Consider the following 18,241-nt stretch of genomic DNA (forward strand, 5'->3'; position numbering starts at 1 on the left):
CTTTTCCTCCTCCTGCTCTCCTCCACCTCTCCCCCTCCTCCTTCTCCTTCTCCTCCTGCTGCTCTCCTCTACCTCTCCCTGACCAAATTCTGCAGTCTGTCGACTGAGGTAGCAGCAGTAAATCTCCTTCCCCCTCCCCCTCCTTTCTCGGCGCTTATTATTACGAGTAGCTTTAAGTCAGGCTGATTTCCCCAGGAGTCCTGTGGTTCTGTCTAAACGGGCCCCAGTCTAAAGGCATAACTCCAACACAGCTCCTCCCCCCTGGCTAGGCACACAGGCTCAGCATCCAGTCACCCAGATCCAAGGGCCATGCTTGGCCACCATTGTAAAACAGGTCAGTGAAATCTAATGACGGTCTAAATTTACGAGCAGACAGAACTGCTTCTCATAAATACTGCTTTCTCCAATTCTTTTTTTTTTTTTTGTCGTAGTCAAGGCTCAAAGAATGTGAGAGTATTTCATATATTATCTTCTGACAAATGTTTTTTTCTTCAGCAGTCGTTCCCGTTTTGGAACTCTATGTGAGAGACTCAACGAGTGACTGGTCATAATATAGCAACATTAGGTTTGATTGCGTTAGTTTGAAAAACAAGATAAGGTTACTAAGTGATTTATCTGGTGATTAGATATGATTTAACAAAGCACACACTCTATGTGGAAGGAACTCTTTGTGGAAGGAGTGTCACCAGTCGCTACAGTTTCCATTAAATATATTTCATGTGTGCTATTTTAAAAACACCACTTCAGACCGGCATAGGTACGATAAATCAGTTTAATGGGACAGTCTGCTTACTGTGATTTATTTAATGAAAATAATGGTAGCCTCCATACATACCTAAGAGCAACTTGAAAGCACTTACAGGTCCTGAATGTTACCAAACTGGCACTTTTAAAAGCTATTCACCAGATGTACTGCCTTGTAAATCTGCCATTCACTGAAAGCAAATACTGTATCTATTTGCTGCAGACACAAGGCCAACAGTGTACATTATGGAAAGGTGTGCCATCTTAAGTAGTCTCTGCGCTCAACTGAGACAGAAACACGCATCAAATGCGTGCCAAGCAGCGCTGGCTTTATGGGGGAACCTTAGGGGGCCCATCCTTCCATGTAAAATGTTGAAATATGGACCAGAAATGTGGACGTAAGGACACATCAATCTCAGATCAAGCATCCTAGCAAATTGAACAGTGCTCCCCCATCTCAGTATGTGTAGACCATGTATGTGATGATGTTTGGACAAAAATAGTGTGGCATGTGGTCATTTTTAGCCAGACAGCGTCAGATACATGGGCTACATGTACAGTAGTAAAACAGAGGGGCGACGCTCGCTCGGATGCTTTCTTCAGTGAGATCATTTCAGCAGAGAGGAAGCGGGAGGGCTCGCTCTCACCAAAATCTATCCAGAACAAGCCCAATGCATTTCTATGGGCTTTATATGCAGACCTAAGCTTGCCCGCCTGCCTTCCCGCCTTTGGGACAACGACTCCCGTTGTTAGGGCAGAGACATGAGAAACTCGTCATTATATATAGATCTCTGGTTTCAGGGGAGCCACTTGCGAATTGGAAAGGAAAGTTGACATGTGCACCCAGCACTGTTCAGATCATGGCTTACCCTACAGTGAATTCATGTTTTGACAAAATGATATAATTACTCCTGACTAAATAAAATCATCAAAAAGACTTGACCAGACAGCATGACGTAGCCACAGAGAATCATTAGCTTCTTTAAAACAAATAGCTGTGGATAGTTTCACAAACACACAGGCCCATGAAGCCCGCGTGGCAATAGACCGAGCTGATTATTTGCGACTGTCAGTGAAAAACTTCTAAAATATGTGTGAAGATAATGTGTCTTGAGTATAATTTTGGCGAAGATATGCCGGATACTCTCCAGATTTCATGCACTCAGCTCTCCAGAATGCGCTCAGTTGTCTCCCACCAATTCGTGCCTATTCATTGTTTTGTTGTGTGAATTGTTTGCCCTTTGAGTGTTTTGGTAGGCCTATGAAGTGTACTTAATCCCGTCATTTGGTGGCTTACAATTCTGTTAATTAGGCTACAGTCAATTACCGTTCTCATTCTTGGAATGGAAACGTTGTTTGCAGAGTTCACAACCTGCTACACTTGTGAGAAACACGTTTTTTGGTTTATTTCATAAACATAAATGACGAGTTTTGTCAATTTTTTTCATTGTCTTTTGTTTGGAGTGCTGCATGTGAGCAATGAGCATGTCTCTGGTTTCACTGTCCTGATAATATTGATGGAGCGCTCGCCTGAGCACACATAGAAGTAGCCTACCTGCCATGCGCACAAATGTAGGAAGGTACCCATTTGGGGACGTCAGCAGCTACTCTTCATGGAGTCCAGCAAAATTAAGGCAGTTGTACATTTTTTTTTAACATACAAGCCTTTCACACATGCTATCCAGATACTGAGTGTCAGCACTTGGGGGTCTATAGCAGCATCCCACCAGAATGGGCTTTCGGTGAGGCAGGTGAACCTGTAGCCATTTTCCTTCAACGGCATTTAACATTAGATCCTCTCTAAGCTTTACAGGAATATGGTTCTGAATATAAACAGCCACACCTCCACCTTTGGCATTTCTGTCTTTTCTGTAGATGTTATAACCATGTATTACTACCACTGTATCATCAAAGCTATTATCTAAGTGAGTTTCAGATATTGTCAGAATATGAATGTCATCTGTTACTAGCAAATGATTGATTTCATGAACTTGTTTCTTAAGCTACTTATGTTAACATGGGCAATTTGTAATACTTTTCTGGGTATCTTAATCACTTTTCTTGCTTTACTGGGAGGCTTAGCAGAGGTAGACATGCACAGGCTATTTATGTTAGTGCAAGGGGAGCTGCACACAGTGGACTTCCTGCTATGGCACACCACCTCCATGCTAACAATATAACTCTGGTTCATAGGCATATGATTATGAGCTGCTCCTCATAATGTAATTCGACCCCACATGAACCATGACAGTATCAGCCCCCAGTGACTGACGCATAACCTCGGGAAGCAACCTGTTGATATTATTAACTTTTGTCCCAGGAAAACACAAAGGTACAGGTATATGCCTCACTATCGAACTCCCTATCACAATAGCCAGAATGATCTGGCCTCTCCCATGTCTCGATGTTGACTACGAGGCCAGAGCCACAGAACTCACCTGAGAAGACGGCTGCTGAGATGCCGGCTGCGTGCAGGCCACAACAGCCAAAGGGACAGAGCTCTGAACCAGAGAGCACGGCCCAGCGGATGGTGGCCACGGTGGTCCAGGCTGTGCCCAGGCAATTGATTGACTAGGATAGGGAGAGGTAGCTGAAGGGATATCCACAGCCACGGAGGGAACACCCAAGTCCCTGGCAGAAGACAGCTGGTACAGGTGCTCAAAGCGATTTGAAAGTCTTAAGTCTGGACACTGGTGAAGAAGGCAGGCGCGCCGACAATGATTCTTCTTCTTCTTTCTGGTTCCAACACGCATCAATTTACGCTCACCTGGAGTCGAACAATGAGCAGCCATTTTCTGGTTCAAGCTAATGGAGGAGTGCAGTAGCGGACAAGATGCCGATATTCTCATGGAATCCTTATTCCCTTCCAGGTGCTTGGTCAAATGTTTCTTTTTTTTCTTCATGAAGAGTAATAATTGATTTCTTTAGCTGCATCAAGATCAATACATTTTTCACAAATTAAGGTATCCATCGGACCTTTCCCCGTGACAACAGGTCGCTTGCTGTTCCTTGCTACACACCGGCCGGCTGCGTGTTAGCATTTGGTGTAGCCTCTTGGAGCTGTGTCGGGAGTCTATGTAGTCTTGGGGGATACAAAACATACAGTTACAGTATGTACTGGCCAACGGTTGGAGTCACACTCACACGCTGGATGTAAGGACTTAGTTCTACCGTAGTTCTATAGAGACCGTTGTATGAGTTGAGCTCTTGGTAGCCTGGCTCGGTTGTTGGGATCCAGGTACTAAAGCGTCCGGGGTGAAAAAGTTGAATGGAAAAAGTTGAGCGTGGAAAAAACTAAGACGTTGGTAAATGAAGAGTTTTGATTGGACCGTTAACAGTAACAAACTAAGTTTGGCAGGTAGCCAAGTCGCAACAAACAGCACAGCAGCATGATAACGCGGAGGTGTGACCTTTTCCCACGTGAGACAGTAATGCTTCGTCATTCCAACAGAAACACGTGCAACAACAGTCATTTTGGGGGCTTCTGAGGCTTGTGGGCGCCCTAGAGCGAAACAGAGAATGACATTGTGTTCGTGACAGTCTCAACTTTCAATAGAATGGTCATAATACTTTGTAGACTGTTTAAACGCTACGGGTGTTTTTGTGAGAAGATAGATTTTCAGGAAGTCTCATGGTCTGACAAACACTATTCTAGCTCTGCCACCTTTCATCGCGGATGCGGAAAGGCAATATTGGCGGATGCGGAGGATTGAAATGCAGCCATTTGCAGAAAAGTCATTAAATACCTGAACATGTTTCCCTTGCACAAAAACAGCCGTCTATCCAGAGCTCACTGGCGAGAGAACTAGAATACAGGGCCCAGAATACAGTTCCATTTCCTTAGCCGCCAATGGATCACGGTTTATCAAATGTGTCCATATGGCAGAGGTTGGTGCTCTCACATTAGTTTAAGTTTTACTTTTAGATTTGTATCATTTTAATTCAGATTTTTATGATTAACCACTTGACAATGACTTTGAAAAATGAAAAGGTTGTTATTGAAACGAAAATGCACGTGAAAACCATAATTGGCACGCAGATTGGTAGAAATTGTAGTAAAAGTTGTAAGCTTTCCCCAACTTGAAATGTGTGCACAAGCAAGCGCATGCACACATGGGAAGTCCAGTGAAGAAAACATGCCCCCTATGGAAATCAAATAGCCGTCCAACTGATTCGTTTTGGCGCCGGCCCTTGTGCCAAGGATTTGAAGCAGGCTTTTCTCTCTACCTCTCCCCAGCTCCATCTGTTTATGTGAAAACGACCACTCTACTGTAAATAGGCAACATCAAAACGTTTGTGTTCATTTGCCGTGCTTGACACAGCAAATCATCACTGATGTTATCTGCACTCACTCTCATTAGGGTACGGTATAGCCAAGGTGTTTGCCAAGCCTTTCAGCAGTCCTGTCACTCTTCCCCTTGGTGATCTCAGGGCTCTGTGGCTTCTATTGTAACTGTTTGAAGGAGGCGCTGGAATCCATCCACACGTCGTAAAAAGGCCAAGTTTACTGTCGCTGCAGGAACACTTGGTAATACAATACACTCAAATGTTTGCTCTGCCTCTCTTTTACTGTTGTTGCCGAGAGGGGACACGGCTTGGAGTAATGGACCAAGCCCAGGGTTGGCGAAGCAGCTTGGGGTAGGGCTGTGGGGTGTGGGATCAAGGGCTCAGCAGAGTGGTGATTAGCGATGGCCCAGGCATGGGTGGTCTGGGCCAGGGAACAAAGACCAGGCCATCTGCTGCCTGCCTGCCTGGAGAGTCTGTGAACCTCTGCTTCCTGGGGCCAACCACTCAAACTAACCCACCACTCAATGTGCACACACAGGTTAATCAACAGGCTAGCTGTGAGGGATGACAACTTTGTCTCCAGTACTCTCATTGCACAACCGTTAAACAAGTCACTCCAGTTTAGATGACATATTTACAGAGGAGCTAAGATTGTGTGCAGCCCACAACAGCCTTTAAGTCACTATATTTTGGATGACAGTCATACCACTAAAACCAGCCATTAGAAAAGTGATGACGTAAACAAAATGTCGCAACCCATCCTTATCTGTGGCTTGGCTGGAGAGATGACCACGCATGTCACGCGCAATATACGGTGGATTATCAGTGCAGTTCATGGATGTCTGCAGTTTAATATTTGGTTACTTCATTGGATAGCTGACGCAGGTCCATGCAAAATGTTTTTGCCTCTGTGCAAACAGTCACCTTAGTGTTGCCATGAATAGACTGTGACAACGACATAGAAGTGCATTGGGAATAACCATACTTTTCTTAATGACTCCTCTGCTCTGTCCTTCTCTAGAATTTCCGACCCATTAGCACTGGAGCAATGACCAGTGGTTACAGCAGCAGCTACAGCAGGGGGAACAACAGCAGCGGTTACAGCCGAAAACCCTCCTACACTCCGGAGCTGCCGCACCTCAACAACGGCACCTCCAAGCAGTCCAACCATGCGCAGTACAACAACCCAGCCAGCCTGTACGCACACAACAACGGCAGCAACGGAGACAGGGACAGGGTCTTGCCAAAACAAATGAGCGGCCTGAGCCTAGGGTCTCCTCACAGGTAAGGCATGTGGAGTGGAAAATCCATTTGTTATCGCGTGGTCTCTCGGATGTGTGATAAATGTGTGTGTTCTCCTAGGCTACAACCTACAGCGCCCAGAGATGTCCTCTGGGCCCTGCTGTTTGTGCTGACTGCACACGTTTCCCCCTCCCAAGGCCTCCCAGGGCCTCACAGTGAAGTTTACCTTGTAGGGTCCCTCCGGGGTGGAGGAAGACCGGGATCAGAAAATATAGATCAGCCGTGCTGATATTCACAGAGCAGTGCTTAATGTTTTGCACTATCGGCATAATGGAGCTTGAGGATTCTTTCTGGTGGGGTTTGTGGAAAGACTGTGAACAGCAAATGGGGTCTATCTCCTGTTTGGACTAGGAATACCAATGGAATGGATGAACCTGCAGCATAGTTTACTTCAATGGAAAAAAAGGACCTGAGACTACAGTCATTTCAAGATATTCTGGTAGATGTACCATGTCAATGTGAACATGTCAGTGTGAGGACCACATTGGAAATAAGTGTTGTATCATGTTTTCATGTGTTGTACTCTAGATCTCAGTACTACTGACTAGGCATCCCCTTTTCCCTTTCCCTTCTTTAAACTGCATTTGTTTTACCCCCAAATCAAGTCACAGCAATCACAAATTAAATCAATGAACAGCGCAGCTGTTGGTCACACTGAATTCAAACTGAAAACAACTTTATTTGTTTGTCTTCGTCTCTTTCAGCCCTGAGCCTCCGATGCGTTCTCCTATGGGCCGTAATGGAAACGGTCATAGTTTTGAAGTCACCACAGAGTCAGATGTGTACAAGATGCTGCAAGACACAGAGGAGCCAGTCTCCGCACCCAAACAATCCGGCTCCTTCAAATACCTACAAGGCATATTGGAGGCAGAGGATGGAGGTACCCTTATTTGTTGCTCTATACGAGTCTCCATTCACCCAACAGTTTACCTAAACAACATGCTTGTTTATGTATGTTAAATATATGTTTAAAAATTTGAGCTAAATATGTTTTCTTCTGCAAGTGGAGCGTGTGATGTTTTCCAACCACATGACTGTGTGTGCACTGTAGCACGTGTTGTCCCTGAGAGGAGAGGGAGCGTTGGCATAGTTTTCCTTTTATAGGCCGAGAGAGGTGAAAGTCAAATGATAAAGCGGGGGAAGAAAGTTTACCGCAACACAGCCTTATGAAAGACAATAAAACAGAGAAATATGACTTCCTGGTGTTTCTTTCAAACTTTTTTCGCCGTTTTCCTTAGAAGTAATGCGTTGTGTTTTCGTCAGGGTCGTGGACAGATCCCACCTCTTCAAGGAGAACCCAAACAGACAGGCTTTTCCCCAGGAACAAGTCATGCTGTCTGTTGGGGATCATTGAGATGGTTTTGTATCAACACCAGTACCCTGTTAATCTTTGAATTTGGTGCTAGTCACTTGCAGGTGTGAAAAGTGATTAAGGAAGAGCAAAAAGTCAATAACGGTTTTAACAGAATTAGATTCATCGGCACCGATTCGCCTCCTGCACAGTTGTTATTTTTTTCACGACCGCAAAAGGCGTCATGGACACTGGGTTTTAGCTTCTGGTGCGATGCTTACACACTTTGGGGCTTATACAAGACTCGCCCTAAAGCTCTGTCTGCCTGTTTCTGGTTGTTGCTCTCAGTCTGTGGGAATGCTTGCATTATCTTCTGCTGAAGGAGTTTTTTTTTCTCTTTCTCAGCTCAGCATTTGACATTTAGACGGAGAGGGGCATTTGACTGCATGTGATATTGTCAATCCTCATCCTTTAAAAGGAAGACGCTCTTGTTTTGAAAATGTCGGCTGTTATGATATAGCCCCACAGGCACTGATTTGACCATCTGTGGTGTCAGACAGTGCAAGGGTGAAAACAAGAGGAGAGGAGACGTTTGCATGATGAGATTCCCAGCTTATTATTATACTGAACTCCCCAGCTATACCAATCACTGAAGAAATCCACCACTTATAGTGGTCAAAGATACTGTCGAAGACAGAAATCGGAGGGAAGCGATCATGTATTTACAATGTGCTTTACTTTTGAGGATGAGCAGATGTGATGAGCACATTGTACTGCCTGTAGTTGAACCCCCTGTAAGAAAATAAGAAATAAAGACAAGGTTACAGCATGTTTATTTTGTTTGTCTGTTTATCCAGAAATTTGACCCCCATTAGCCATTGCGGGTAGCTATCTGTTTTATAAAAAGCTGCTCTAATAACTAAGATAAATGGGTGGAAACTCCCTTTTTAGTACAGATTAGGGGGATCGCATGCTATGAACTTTATTCATATAGACTTGTAGTCTTTGTGAATGAAGCTAGTTTAGCCTACTCAAATACCCGGCTCAAAAAGAGAAGGATGCTATGTTTAGCTAGCTGGCTATGGTTATCCAACACGGGAACTCTTCCACGTTAAGGTTTTATTAATTTATTGCCACCGGGCCCCTCCGGTGTAACTGCTAAATTGTTTGCTGCTAACTGTACACTGTAAAGCATGATTGTAGCGTGTTAACTAACGCATTAGTTCTAATAGGTATGTTGACAACGATGTAAGCTGTGTGTAGTATTTACCGATTACGATATGAAGGTTTGGCTTGGAAAGGTTCTCACCTGGTCACAGACAGCTGATGTGTTGTGCACAAATCAATTTGTATTTGTCACACGTGCCGAATACAACAGGTGTAGATCGTAGCGATAAATGCATATGTTAAGAGTAAATGAGTGAAGAGGTGTGGAGTCAGGCGCAGAGAGCAAAGGATGTGGGAAAAACAACACGCTTTAATGTCCTGGAAACATAACATGAACAAAAGTGGAAACACAAATGAACAGAAATATAAACGGACAGCATGAAACCCAAATGCCAACAAAAATACACTCAAACAAGGAAACAGGAGAACAAGCCCGCACGAAACAGAAGCGGGCTGAACATACTATATATAACCCTATCCTAACAACCAAACAAGAAACAGGTGCTACCAATAGACAAAACTAAACGAACACAGAACAACGGATCGGCGATAGCTAGTAGACCGGCGACGACGACCGCCGAGCGCCACCCGAACAAGTAGGGGAGTCACCTTCGGTAATATTCGTGACAGCATACTTACAAGCCCTTAAAAAACAACAAAATAAGAGATAAGGAAATATTTAGTAAATAAATAAACGTACACAATAAAAATAACAATGACAAGGCTATATACTGTGGGTCCCGGTACCGAGTCAGTGTGTGGGGATATAGGTAGGTCAAGGTAATTGAAGTTATATGTATAAGTAGGTAGAGGTAAACTGACTATGTGTCCATAATAAACAGTGAGTAGCAGCAGTGTAAAAATAAAAGGGGGGGGGTCAATACAAATATTCCGGTTAGCCATTTGATTCATTGTTCACCAGTCTTACGTCTTGGGAGTAGAAGCTGTTAAGGAGCCTTTTGGACCTAGACTTGGTGTTCCGATACCACTTGCTGTATGGTAGCAGAGAGAACCGTCTATGACTTGGGTGGCGGGAGTCATTGACACTCTTTTAGTCCTTCCCCTGACACTGCCTAGTATAGAGGTCCTGGAAGGCAGGAAGCTTGGCCCCAGTGATGTACTGGGCCATATGCACTACCCTCTGTAGTGCCTTATAGTTTGATGCCGAGCATTTGCCATAACAGGCGGTGAAGCAACCGATGGTGCAGTTCTAAAACTTTTTGAGGATCTGGGGACCTCAGATCTTTTCAGTCTCCTGAGGGGGAATAGGCCTTGTTGTGCCCTCTTCATGACTATCTTGGTGTGTTAGGACCACTCCACTACAGCGCCATTGATGGTGTGTTTGGACGTCCTCTTCCAATAGTCCATTATCGTCTCTTTGTCTTGCTCACATTTATGGAAAGGAAAGGTTGTTGTCCTGGCACCACACTGTGATCTCCTCCCTATACGCTGTCTCATCGTTGTTGTTGATCAGGCCTACCACTGTTGTGTCTTCAGCAAACTTAAGCATGGTGCTAGAGTTGTGCTCGGCCACACAGTCGTGGGTGAACAGGGAGTACAGGGGGGAAATAAGCACGCACCCCTGAGGGGCCCACGTGTTGAGGAACAGCATGGCATATGTGTTGTTGCCTACCCTTACCACCTGGGGGTGGCCAGTCAGGAAGTCCAGGATGCAGTTGCAGTTGCAGTTGCAGTTGCAGAGCGAGGTGTTTAGTACCAGGGTCTTTAGCTCAGTGATGAGCTTTGTGGGCACTATGGTTTTGAACGCTGGGCTGTAGTCACTGAACAGCATTCTCTCATAGGTATTCCTTTTGTCCAGGTGGGAAAGGGCAGTATGGAGTGCAATAGAGATTGCATCATCTGTGGATCTATTGGGGCGGTATGTGAATTGGATCTAGTGTTTCCAGGGTAATGGTGTTGATGTGAGCCATGACCAGCCTTTCAAAGCACTTCATGGCTATAGACGTGAGTACTATGTGGCGGTAGTCATTTAGGCAGGTCACCTTGGCGTTCTTGGGCACAGGCACTTAGTGGTCTGCTTGAAATATGTAGCTATTACATTGTCAGTCAGGGAGAGGTTGAAAATGTCAGTGAAGACACTTGCCTGTTGATCCACGGATGCTCTGAGTACGCGTCCTGGTAATCTGTCTTGCCCCGCGGCCTTGTGAATGTTGACCTGTTTAAAGGTCTTACTCAAATCTGCTACGGACAGCATGATCACACAGTCATCTGGAACAGATGGTGCTCTCATGAATGCATCAGTGTTGCTTGCCTCAAAGCGAGCATAAAAAGCAATTAACCCGTCTGGTAGGCTATAGCGTCACTGGGCAGCTCGCAGCTGGGATTCCCTTTGTAGGCTGTAATAGTTTGCAAGCCCTGCCACACCCGATGAGGGTCAGAGACCGTTTAGTAGGATTCAATCTTAGTTTTGTATACAGTTGAAGTTGGAAGTTTACATACACTTAGGTTGGAGTCATTAACATTTGTTTTTCAACCACTCCACATATTTCTTGTTAAAACACTATAGTTTTGGCAAGTCAGTTGGACATCTACTTCGTGCATGACACAAGTAATTTTTCCAACAATTGTTTACAGACAGATTAAGTCACTTATAATTCACTGTTTCACAATTCCAGTGGGTCAGAAGTTTACATACACTAAGTTGACTGTGTCATTAAACAGCAAATTCCAGAAAATGATGTCATGGCTTTAGAAGCTTCTGATTGACTCAAATGATTTTAATTAGCCTATTTGAGGTATACCTGTGGATGTATTTCAAGGCCTACTTTCAAACTCAGTGCCTCTTTGCTTGACATTATAGAAACATCAAAAGAAATCAGCCAAGACCTCAGAAATAAAATTGTAGACCTTCACAAGTCTGGTTCATCCTTGGGAGCAATTTACAAATGCCTGAAGTTACCCCATTCCTCTGTACAAACAGTAGTACGCAAGTATAAACACCATGGGACCACGCAGCCGTCATACCGCTCAGGAAGGAGATGCATTCTGTCTCCTAGAGATGAACATACTTTGGTGCGAAAAGTGCAAATCAATCCCAGAACAACAGCAAAGGACCTTGTGAAGATGCTGGAGGAAACGGGTACAAAAGTATCTATATCCACAGTAAAACGAGTCCTATATCGACATAACCTGAAAGGCCACTCAGCAAGGAAGAAGCCACTGCTCCTTAACCACCATAAAAAATCCAGACTATGATTTGCAACTGCACAGGGGTACAAAGATTGTACTTTTTGGAGAAATGTCCTCTGGTCTGGTGAAACAAAAATAGAACTGTTTGGCCATAATGACCATCGTTATGTTTGGAGGAAAAAGGGGGATGCTTGCAAGCCGAAGAACACCTTCCCAATCATGAAGCACGGGGTTGGCAGCAGCATGTTGTGGGGGTGCTTTGCTGCAGGAGAGACTGGTGCACTTCACAAAACAGATGGCATCATGAGAGTGGAAAATTATGTGGATATATTGAAGCAACATCTCAAGACATCAGTCAGGAAGTTTGTTCGCAAATGGGTCTTCAGGAAGCTTGGTCACATGGGTCTTACAAATGGACAATGACCCCAAGCATACTTCTAAAGTTGTGGAAAAATGGCTTAAGGACAACAAAGTCAAGGTATTGGAGTGGCCATCACAAAGCCCTGACCTCAATCCTATAAAAGATTTGTGGGCAGAACTGAAAAAGTGTGTGCGAGCAAGTAGGCCTACAAACTTGACTCAGTTACACCAGCACTGTCAGGACGAATGGGCCAAAATTCACCCAATTTATTGTGGGAAGCTTGTGGAAGGCTACCAGAAACGTTTGACCCATGTTAAACAATTTGAAGTTAATGCTATCAAATACTAAGTGAGTATGTAAACTTCTGACCCACTGGGAATGTGATGAAAGAAATAAAAGCTGAAATAAATAATTCTCTCTTCTATTATTCTGACATTTCACATTCTTTAAATATAGTGGTGATCCTAAGACAGGGAATTTTTACTAGGATTAAATGTCAGAAATTGTGAAAAACTGAGTTTAAATGTATTTGGCTGAGGTGTATGTAAACTTCCACTTCAACTGTAGATGCTTTGCCTATTTGATGGTTTGTCTGAGGACATTGAAGAATTTCTTATATGCGTAGCTCTAGCCTGCGTGGTGCGGATGTTGCCTGTAATCCAGGCTTCTGGTTGGGATATGTACGTACAGTCACTGTGAGGATTATTTCATCGATGCATTGATGAAGCCTGTGACTTAGGTGGTATACTCCTCAATGCCATGGGATGAATCCCGGAACATATTCCAGTCTGTGCTAGAAAAACTGTCCTGTATCTTAGCGTCCACATCATCTGACCACTTCCATATTGAGTGAGTCACTGGTACTTGCTGCTTTAGTTTTTAATTGTAAGCAGGAATCAGGAGGATAGAATTATTGTCAGATTTTCCAAATGGTGAGAAAGGAGAGCTTTCTTCGTCTCTGTGTGCGGAGTAAAGGTGTCTGGATGTTTTTTTCCCCTCTGGTTGCATGTGACATGCTGGTAGAAATGAGGTCAAACTGATTTAAGTTTTCTTGCATTAAAGTCCCCAGCTACTAGGAGTGCCGCTTCTGGATGAGCATTTTTTTTGTTTGCTTATGGCCTTATACAGCTTGATGAGTACAGTATTAGTGCCAGCATTGGTTTGTGGTGGTAAATAGGCAGCTACGAAAAATATAGATGAAAACTCTCTTGGTAGATAGTGTGGTCTACAGCTTCTCATTAAGTAATTTCCCTCAGGCGAGAAAAGCCTCAAGACTTCCTTAATATTAGAGTTTGCGCACCAGTTGGATAGTCTTGAACAGAGCTCATGGGTCGAGGGAAAATTAGAGTATCATGTGCTAGCATAAAGCTATCGATGTTACATTGATTTGGGTGAAAGAAATATTAATTACAGTCATCCAATATGCTTTAATCAAAATAAGGCGATGCTCATAATTTATTTTTTAAACGTCCTCCCTCCACTGGTATAGACTGTACAAGTCTTATGACTAAACCTCCCTTATGCAGTGTTTGTGAGAATCTCATTGAACTCCTAACTAGGTCTTGGAAGAGACTGCAATGATTGCTAGATACCTAGTAATACAGTAACCTGGACTCAACCTGAACGTAGTAAATGTAAATCCGGGACACTCCAGTTAGTATGATCCGCTAAGTTTCGTATGGTATGTATTAATTTGTGGCTGTCCATCAACCATTACCTATGATATGTTACGAATTGCAATTATTACAATATTTTATGAATTTCAAATCATACAATATGTTACGAATTTGTACAATATGTTAACGAATTTGCAAAAAGTATGATATGTTATTAATTCAATTTTTTTGTCGCTAACATTTACTAGGTGGCTAACATTAGCTAGGCTAGGGGTTAGGGTTAATGGTTAAGGTTAGGGTTCAATTTAGGGCTAGGAGTTAGGTAAAGGGTTAAGGTTAGGGGAAGTGTTAGTGTTAGTTGAGAATTATCTGTTAATTGAATGATTAGAATATTCCGCCCTGAAACATATAATTCTATGGAATTGATTAGAATGTATAAAATCATAATCAATAAATGTGTAGTCCTAGTCAGAATTAGGGCAAAACAATATGTCTTTATGGTATTGTATACATAGACTGTCTGAGCTTGGTGCCGACCTGACTAGAGGTTTGGGAGAGAACGGGGAGTACGTCTCAAGGACAAGGTCACTAATCTCTGTCGGCTGGGTAGTGAGGCAGTGTGTGCGTAGCAGGACATTGTGTGCGTCTGTTTGTGTGTATGTTTGCGTGTATGTGTGTGTATGGTTGTGTGAATGTGTGGGCGTGAGAAGTCAGTATAAAATGAATTGTTTTGTATTCTTGACTTTAGAACGTTCCCGTGAATAAACCTTTTTGACTATTTTAGCTGGGCTCCGTCTGTTTCATTCGACCAGGATCTTACAATTAAATTGGGTTTACGTACCTTGAGTACAAAATGATCTTATCAGTTAGCTAACATGCTACAGTGGTTCCTCCTTTAAAAAGTTGCTTCACTCTGCGGCACACTCATTCTGTGGCACGTCATTTAATTGTCTGACATTTTTTTCTGTTATTGCAAGTTAATCCTAGTTTGACCACCAGAGGGCATCTTTCAGAAGCGTTTGATAGTATTCCGTATTGGCATTACCAGAGAATGTAAAACTTTTTTTGTAATAACATAGTAGACGGGATTTTTTTTTTTAAATGGCTTAATTAATTTGATAAATATTACGGTATTTCTCTTCAGAGGAAAAACAAAATGGAATAGGATGGAATTTAATATATGGCACTGTACAACGTGACAGTCGGGAGTAGGCTACAGGATTGTAAATTGTTTGCCTTCATTAGACAACTTTGTTCCAATATTTCTGTAAATAAGTGATATTTATTTATTTTATTTTCATAGTAATTCGTTATGGATCCATAACTAAATCAACATCTGCATTTTGAAAAATTATATTTTATCATTATTTTATGAATGAAATGTAGTTGCAAAGTTACTAAAAGTACTAAGTAGTTGTAAAGTTGCTAATGCTAAAGATGAGATTCAAACATGCAACCTTTGGGTTGCTAGAAATTTGCGTTATACGTCTACCCATCCCCCCCGACCAACCACCCTACTTCCATTTTTGCCTTAAGTAAGCATCTGTCTTATGTAACCATACCAAATATAACATATACTAATTTGAGTGTCCCGAATTTACATTTACTATGTTACGTCTAGGCTATGAGACCAGGCTGAATACAGCGATTATTACAGTAAAAATAGACCCCGTAATTACTCCAACCTTTTAAACGGTCACAGCATTAGTGTTTAAGTGTTGGAGCGATGTAAACTTCTTTGTGCCAGATAGTTCACCAGTGTGATGGGTAGGCCATGCCAGAGCCAGAGCCAGAGGCAGTGGCGTGCTGGGTCAATGGAGCCTGCTGGCACCTCATCACTCCGTGGTTCAGGGAGAGTGTGATTGTGGCACTCTGGTGTGATGATGATCTGCTCCTTAACGTGAAATATTTGCTCTGCCAGGCAGCTGCCTCTCTCTCCTCTCCTAATTGATGTGTTCCTGCTGTGTGCCAGGATCTCACATCAGCCCTGGCATCCCTGAAATGTGAATGGAGGGAGATAGATAGGGAGTGAGAGGTAGAGATAGGGAAAGGAAGATAGAGGTACGGGGAGGGGGAGCGAGAGAGAGGGGAGGGTATGGTAGTGAGAGAAAGAGGTAGAGAGGCTGACAGCGCGTGAGCACCACCCTGGCCCTCTGCCTGTACCCCTGCCATGCCCTCTAAGGTTAACACACATGTCTCTGTTGTGGACAGTAGCTGACCTTGGTGCCGCCCTGAGCCAAGTGTGAACACCATTCATTCTTCATGCTTCATGCTTTCACCCATGGCTTTCATATTCTGGTATAGGGTGAAGTTGCCCCTAAATCTTGGGTCAGTTTTGCATTTTATCCAACTGATATCGTAGATTAGGATTGGGGGACAGGAAGCTGATCCTAGATCTGTACCCAGAGGAATCATCTCCCCGGTGGAACTAAGTTGATTTACAATATCTAAACGTGTCTATGTTGAATAAATAATAATGCTAATTATAAAAATGTGTTGTTTTTAAAAAACTGAGGTGTTGTGTTATTTTGTGTGTCTGTGTCCACAGGTGTGTCCCCTACTGACATGTCTGGAGTGAGAGGCCTTAGGACCCCGGACCGATCCCCAATCCCTAAACTGGGCAGCCCCATCCCCGGCCACATGGGCCCCATGCCCGGCCTACAGAAACTCCCCCAGTGCACGCGCTGTGGCAACGGCATAGTGTAAGTCATAAAAACAGAGATGACGCTGCACACTAGGAGTGTGTCACAAATGGCACCGCAGTCCCTATATAATGCACTACTTTTGACCATAGACTACAGGTGATACAGGGTGCCATTTGGGATGCTATCTAGTCCTGCTCCAACAGGCCCAAGCTAATAACAGAAAGGGAAAATGATCTCCATATATCACTTTGAATGAATAAACCTCTGTGCCACGCCCTCCTCCTCAGGGACCCAGAGATGCCGGTAATCCCCACACCGTTAAAGCACCATGGGTAAACAGCGATGTCATTTGGACAAGAGACTGTTGTGGAGGCTTAGTACCATGGATCTGTTATATAGACTGTTTACACAGGTTTTTTTTAGGCAGGGCACTAAAGCATTTACCTACCGTTATAAGCAGTAGTGGTTAGGATAAAGGACCGGATACAGGGGATATTCAAATTCAACCAATGAGTTCTGGCTGTTGTGAAGCTATGTAATCCTTATTGGTAATGCAAATACCCACATCCATGAATAGAATACTGGTCACTTGAATGCACAGTGACATAGTTAAATAAGAAAATGAATGCTAATCGAATAGCTCTTTCTTTACATAACCTTGAAAACCACTTATCTTTGACATGACACTAACAACCTGGTTATGTGCTGTCCGTATAGGGGAACCATCGTGAAGGCCAGAGACAAACTGTACCACACAGAGTGCTTCATGTGTGATGACTGCGGCATGAACCTCAAGCAGAGGGGCTACTTCTTCATCGAGGAGAACTTGTACTGTGAGACCCACGCCATGGCCCGCGTACAGCCCCCCGAGGGATATGACGTGGTCGCCGTCTACCCCAACTCCAAGGTTGAACTGGTCTGAAGTTGTCTGACTCTCACACAGCCCCCCCCCTCAGACATGTGCCTGCAGTCTTATCCACAGCTCCCAGCCCGTATAGATGTGTTCCATTTCCAATGCACTACATGTCCAAGCTGTTGCCAGGAAGTATCAGTTTAGAGTTGGATACTAGAGAGTGGGAAAATGTAGTTTCCAGAGGTTTTAAGTCTCTCTTTAATTCTTTCACACTTACAGCATACTCTTCCTATTTTGGACGGATTAACATTTTTACACCTGCTGAGTAAAAAAAAAAAAAAAATGTTTTAATCAACCAATTAACTAAAATTGAGGGCTTTTCTTTGTGTCAACAGCACTTTTAGATTATGTTGAAACATAAGCAATATTCAACCGAATGACCTCTCACATCTTGGGATGGTTTTCTATTTTTTTTTTACTCTGCCAACTACAATACCGTTAGCGGAATGGAATAGGGTCAAGCACCTGACTGAGAATGGAATTCATCTTTCACTGCTTCTCATACTGTTACTGCTACAATTAAAGAACCCCAGCTTTATTACATCTGTTGAAGTGCCATCCAGTGCCACGCGAGAAAGCCTTTTGTCTCTCCACTGTAGCAGCTTTTAAAAAGCTGTGGGGAGCAAAGACACAGGACAAGGCCATGGAAAATATCGAAATCCAGCCGGTGAATCTAGAAACATATGGGAATAATATACATTTGTTTAGTGTGGTTTTTTTGGGGCACATTTGGTTGAAATAGACAGTTGTTTTTGGCTAAGGGAA

The 18,241-nt window shown here is 43.5% G+C and overlaps 1 protein-coding gene across 1 annotated transcript in view; it reads left to right on the forward strand.

Moving 5' to 3' along the window:
• LOC123999941 (PDZ and LIM domain protein 4-like) overlaps nucleotides 1-18,014 on the forward strand; it is a 68,161-nt gene extending 50,147 nt beyond the window's left edge. The window contains exons 4-7 of the mRNA XM_046305988.1: nucleotides 6,053-6,315; nucleotides 7,038-7,213; nucleotides 16,467-16,620; nucleotides 17,281-18,014. Of these exons, the coding sequence (XP_046161944.1) occupies nucleotides 6,053-6,315; nucleotides 7,038-7,213; nucleotides 16,467-16,620; nucleotides 17,281-17,485 (798 nt within the window). The 3' untranslated portion in view covers nucleotides 17,486-18,014. The remainder of the gene's footprint in view (nucleotides 1-6,052; nucleotides 6,316-7,037; nucleotides 7,214-16,466; nucleotides 16,621-17,280) is intronic.
• The last annotated feature ends 227 nt before the right edge of the window (nucleotides 18,015-18,241 follow it).

Source organism: Oncorhynchus gorbuscha, linkage group LG16, assembly GCF_021184085.1.
Source record: "Oncorhynchus gorbuscha isolate QuinsamMale2020 ecotype Even-year linkage group LG16, OgorEven_v1.0, whole genome shotgun sequence".
Taxonomy (NCBI): domain Eukaryota; kingdom Metazoa; phylum Chordata; class Actinopteri; order Salmoniformes; family Salmonidae; genus Oncorhynchus; species Oncorhynchus gorbuscha.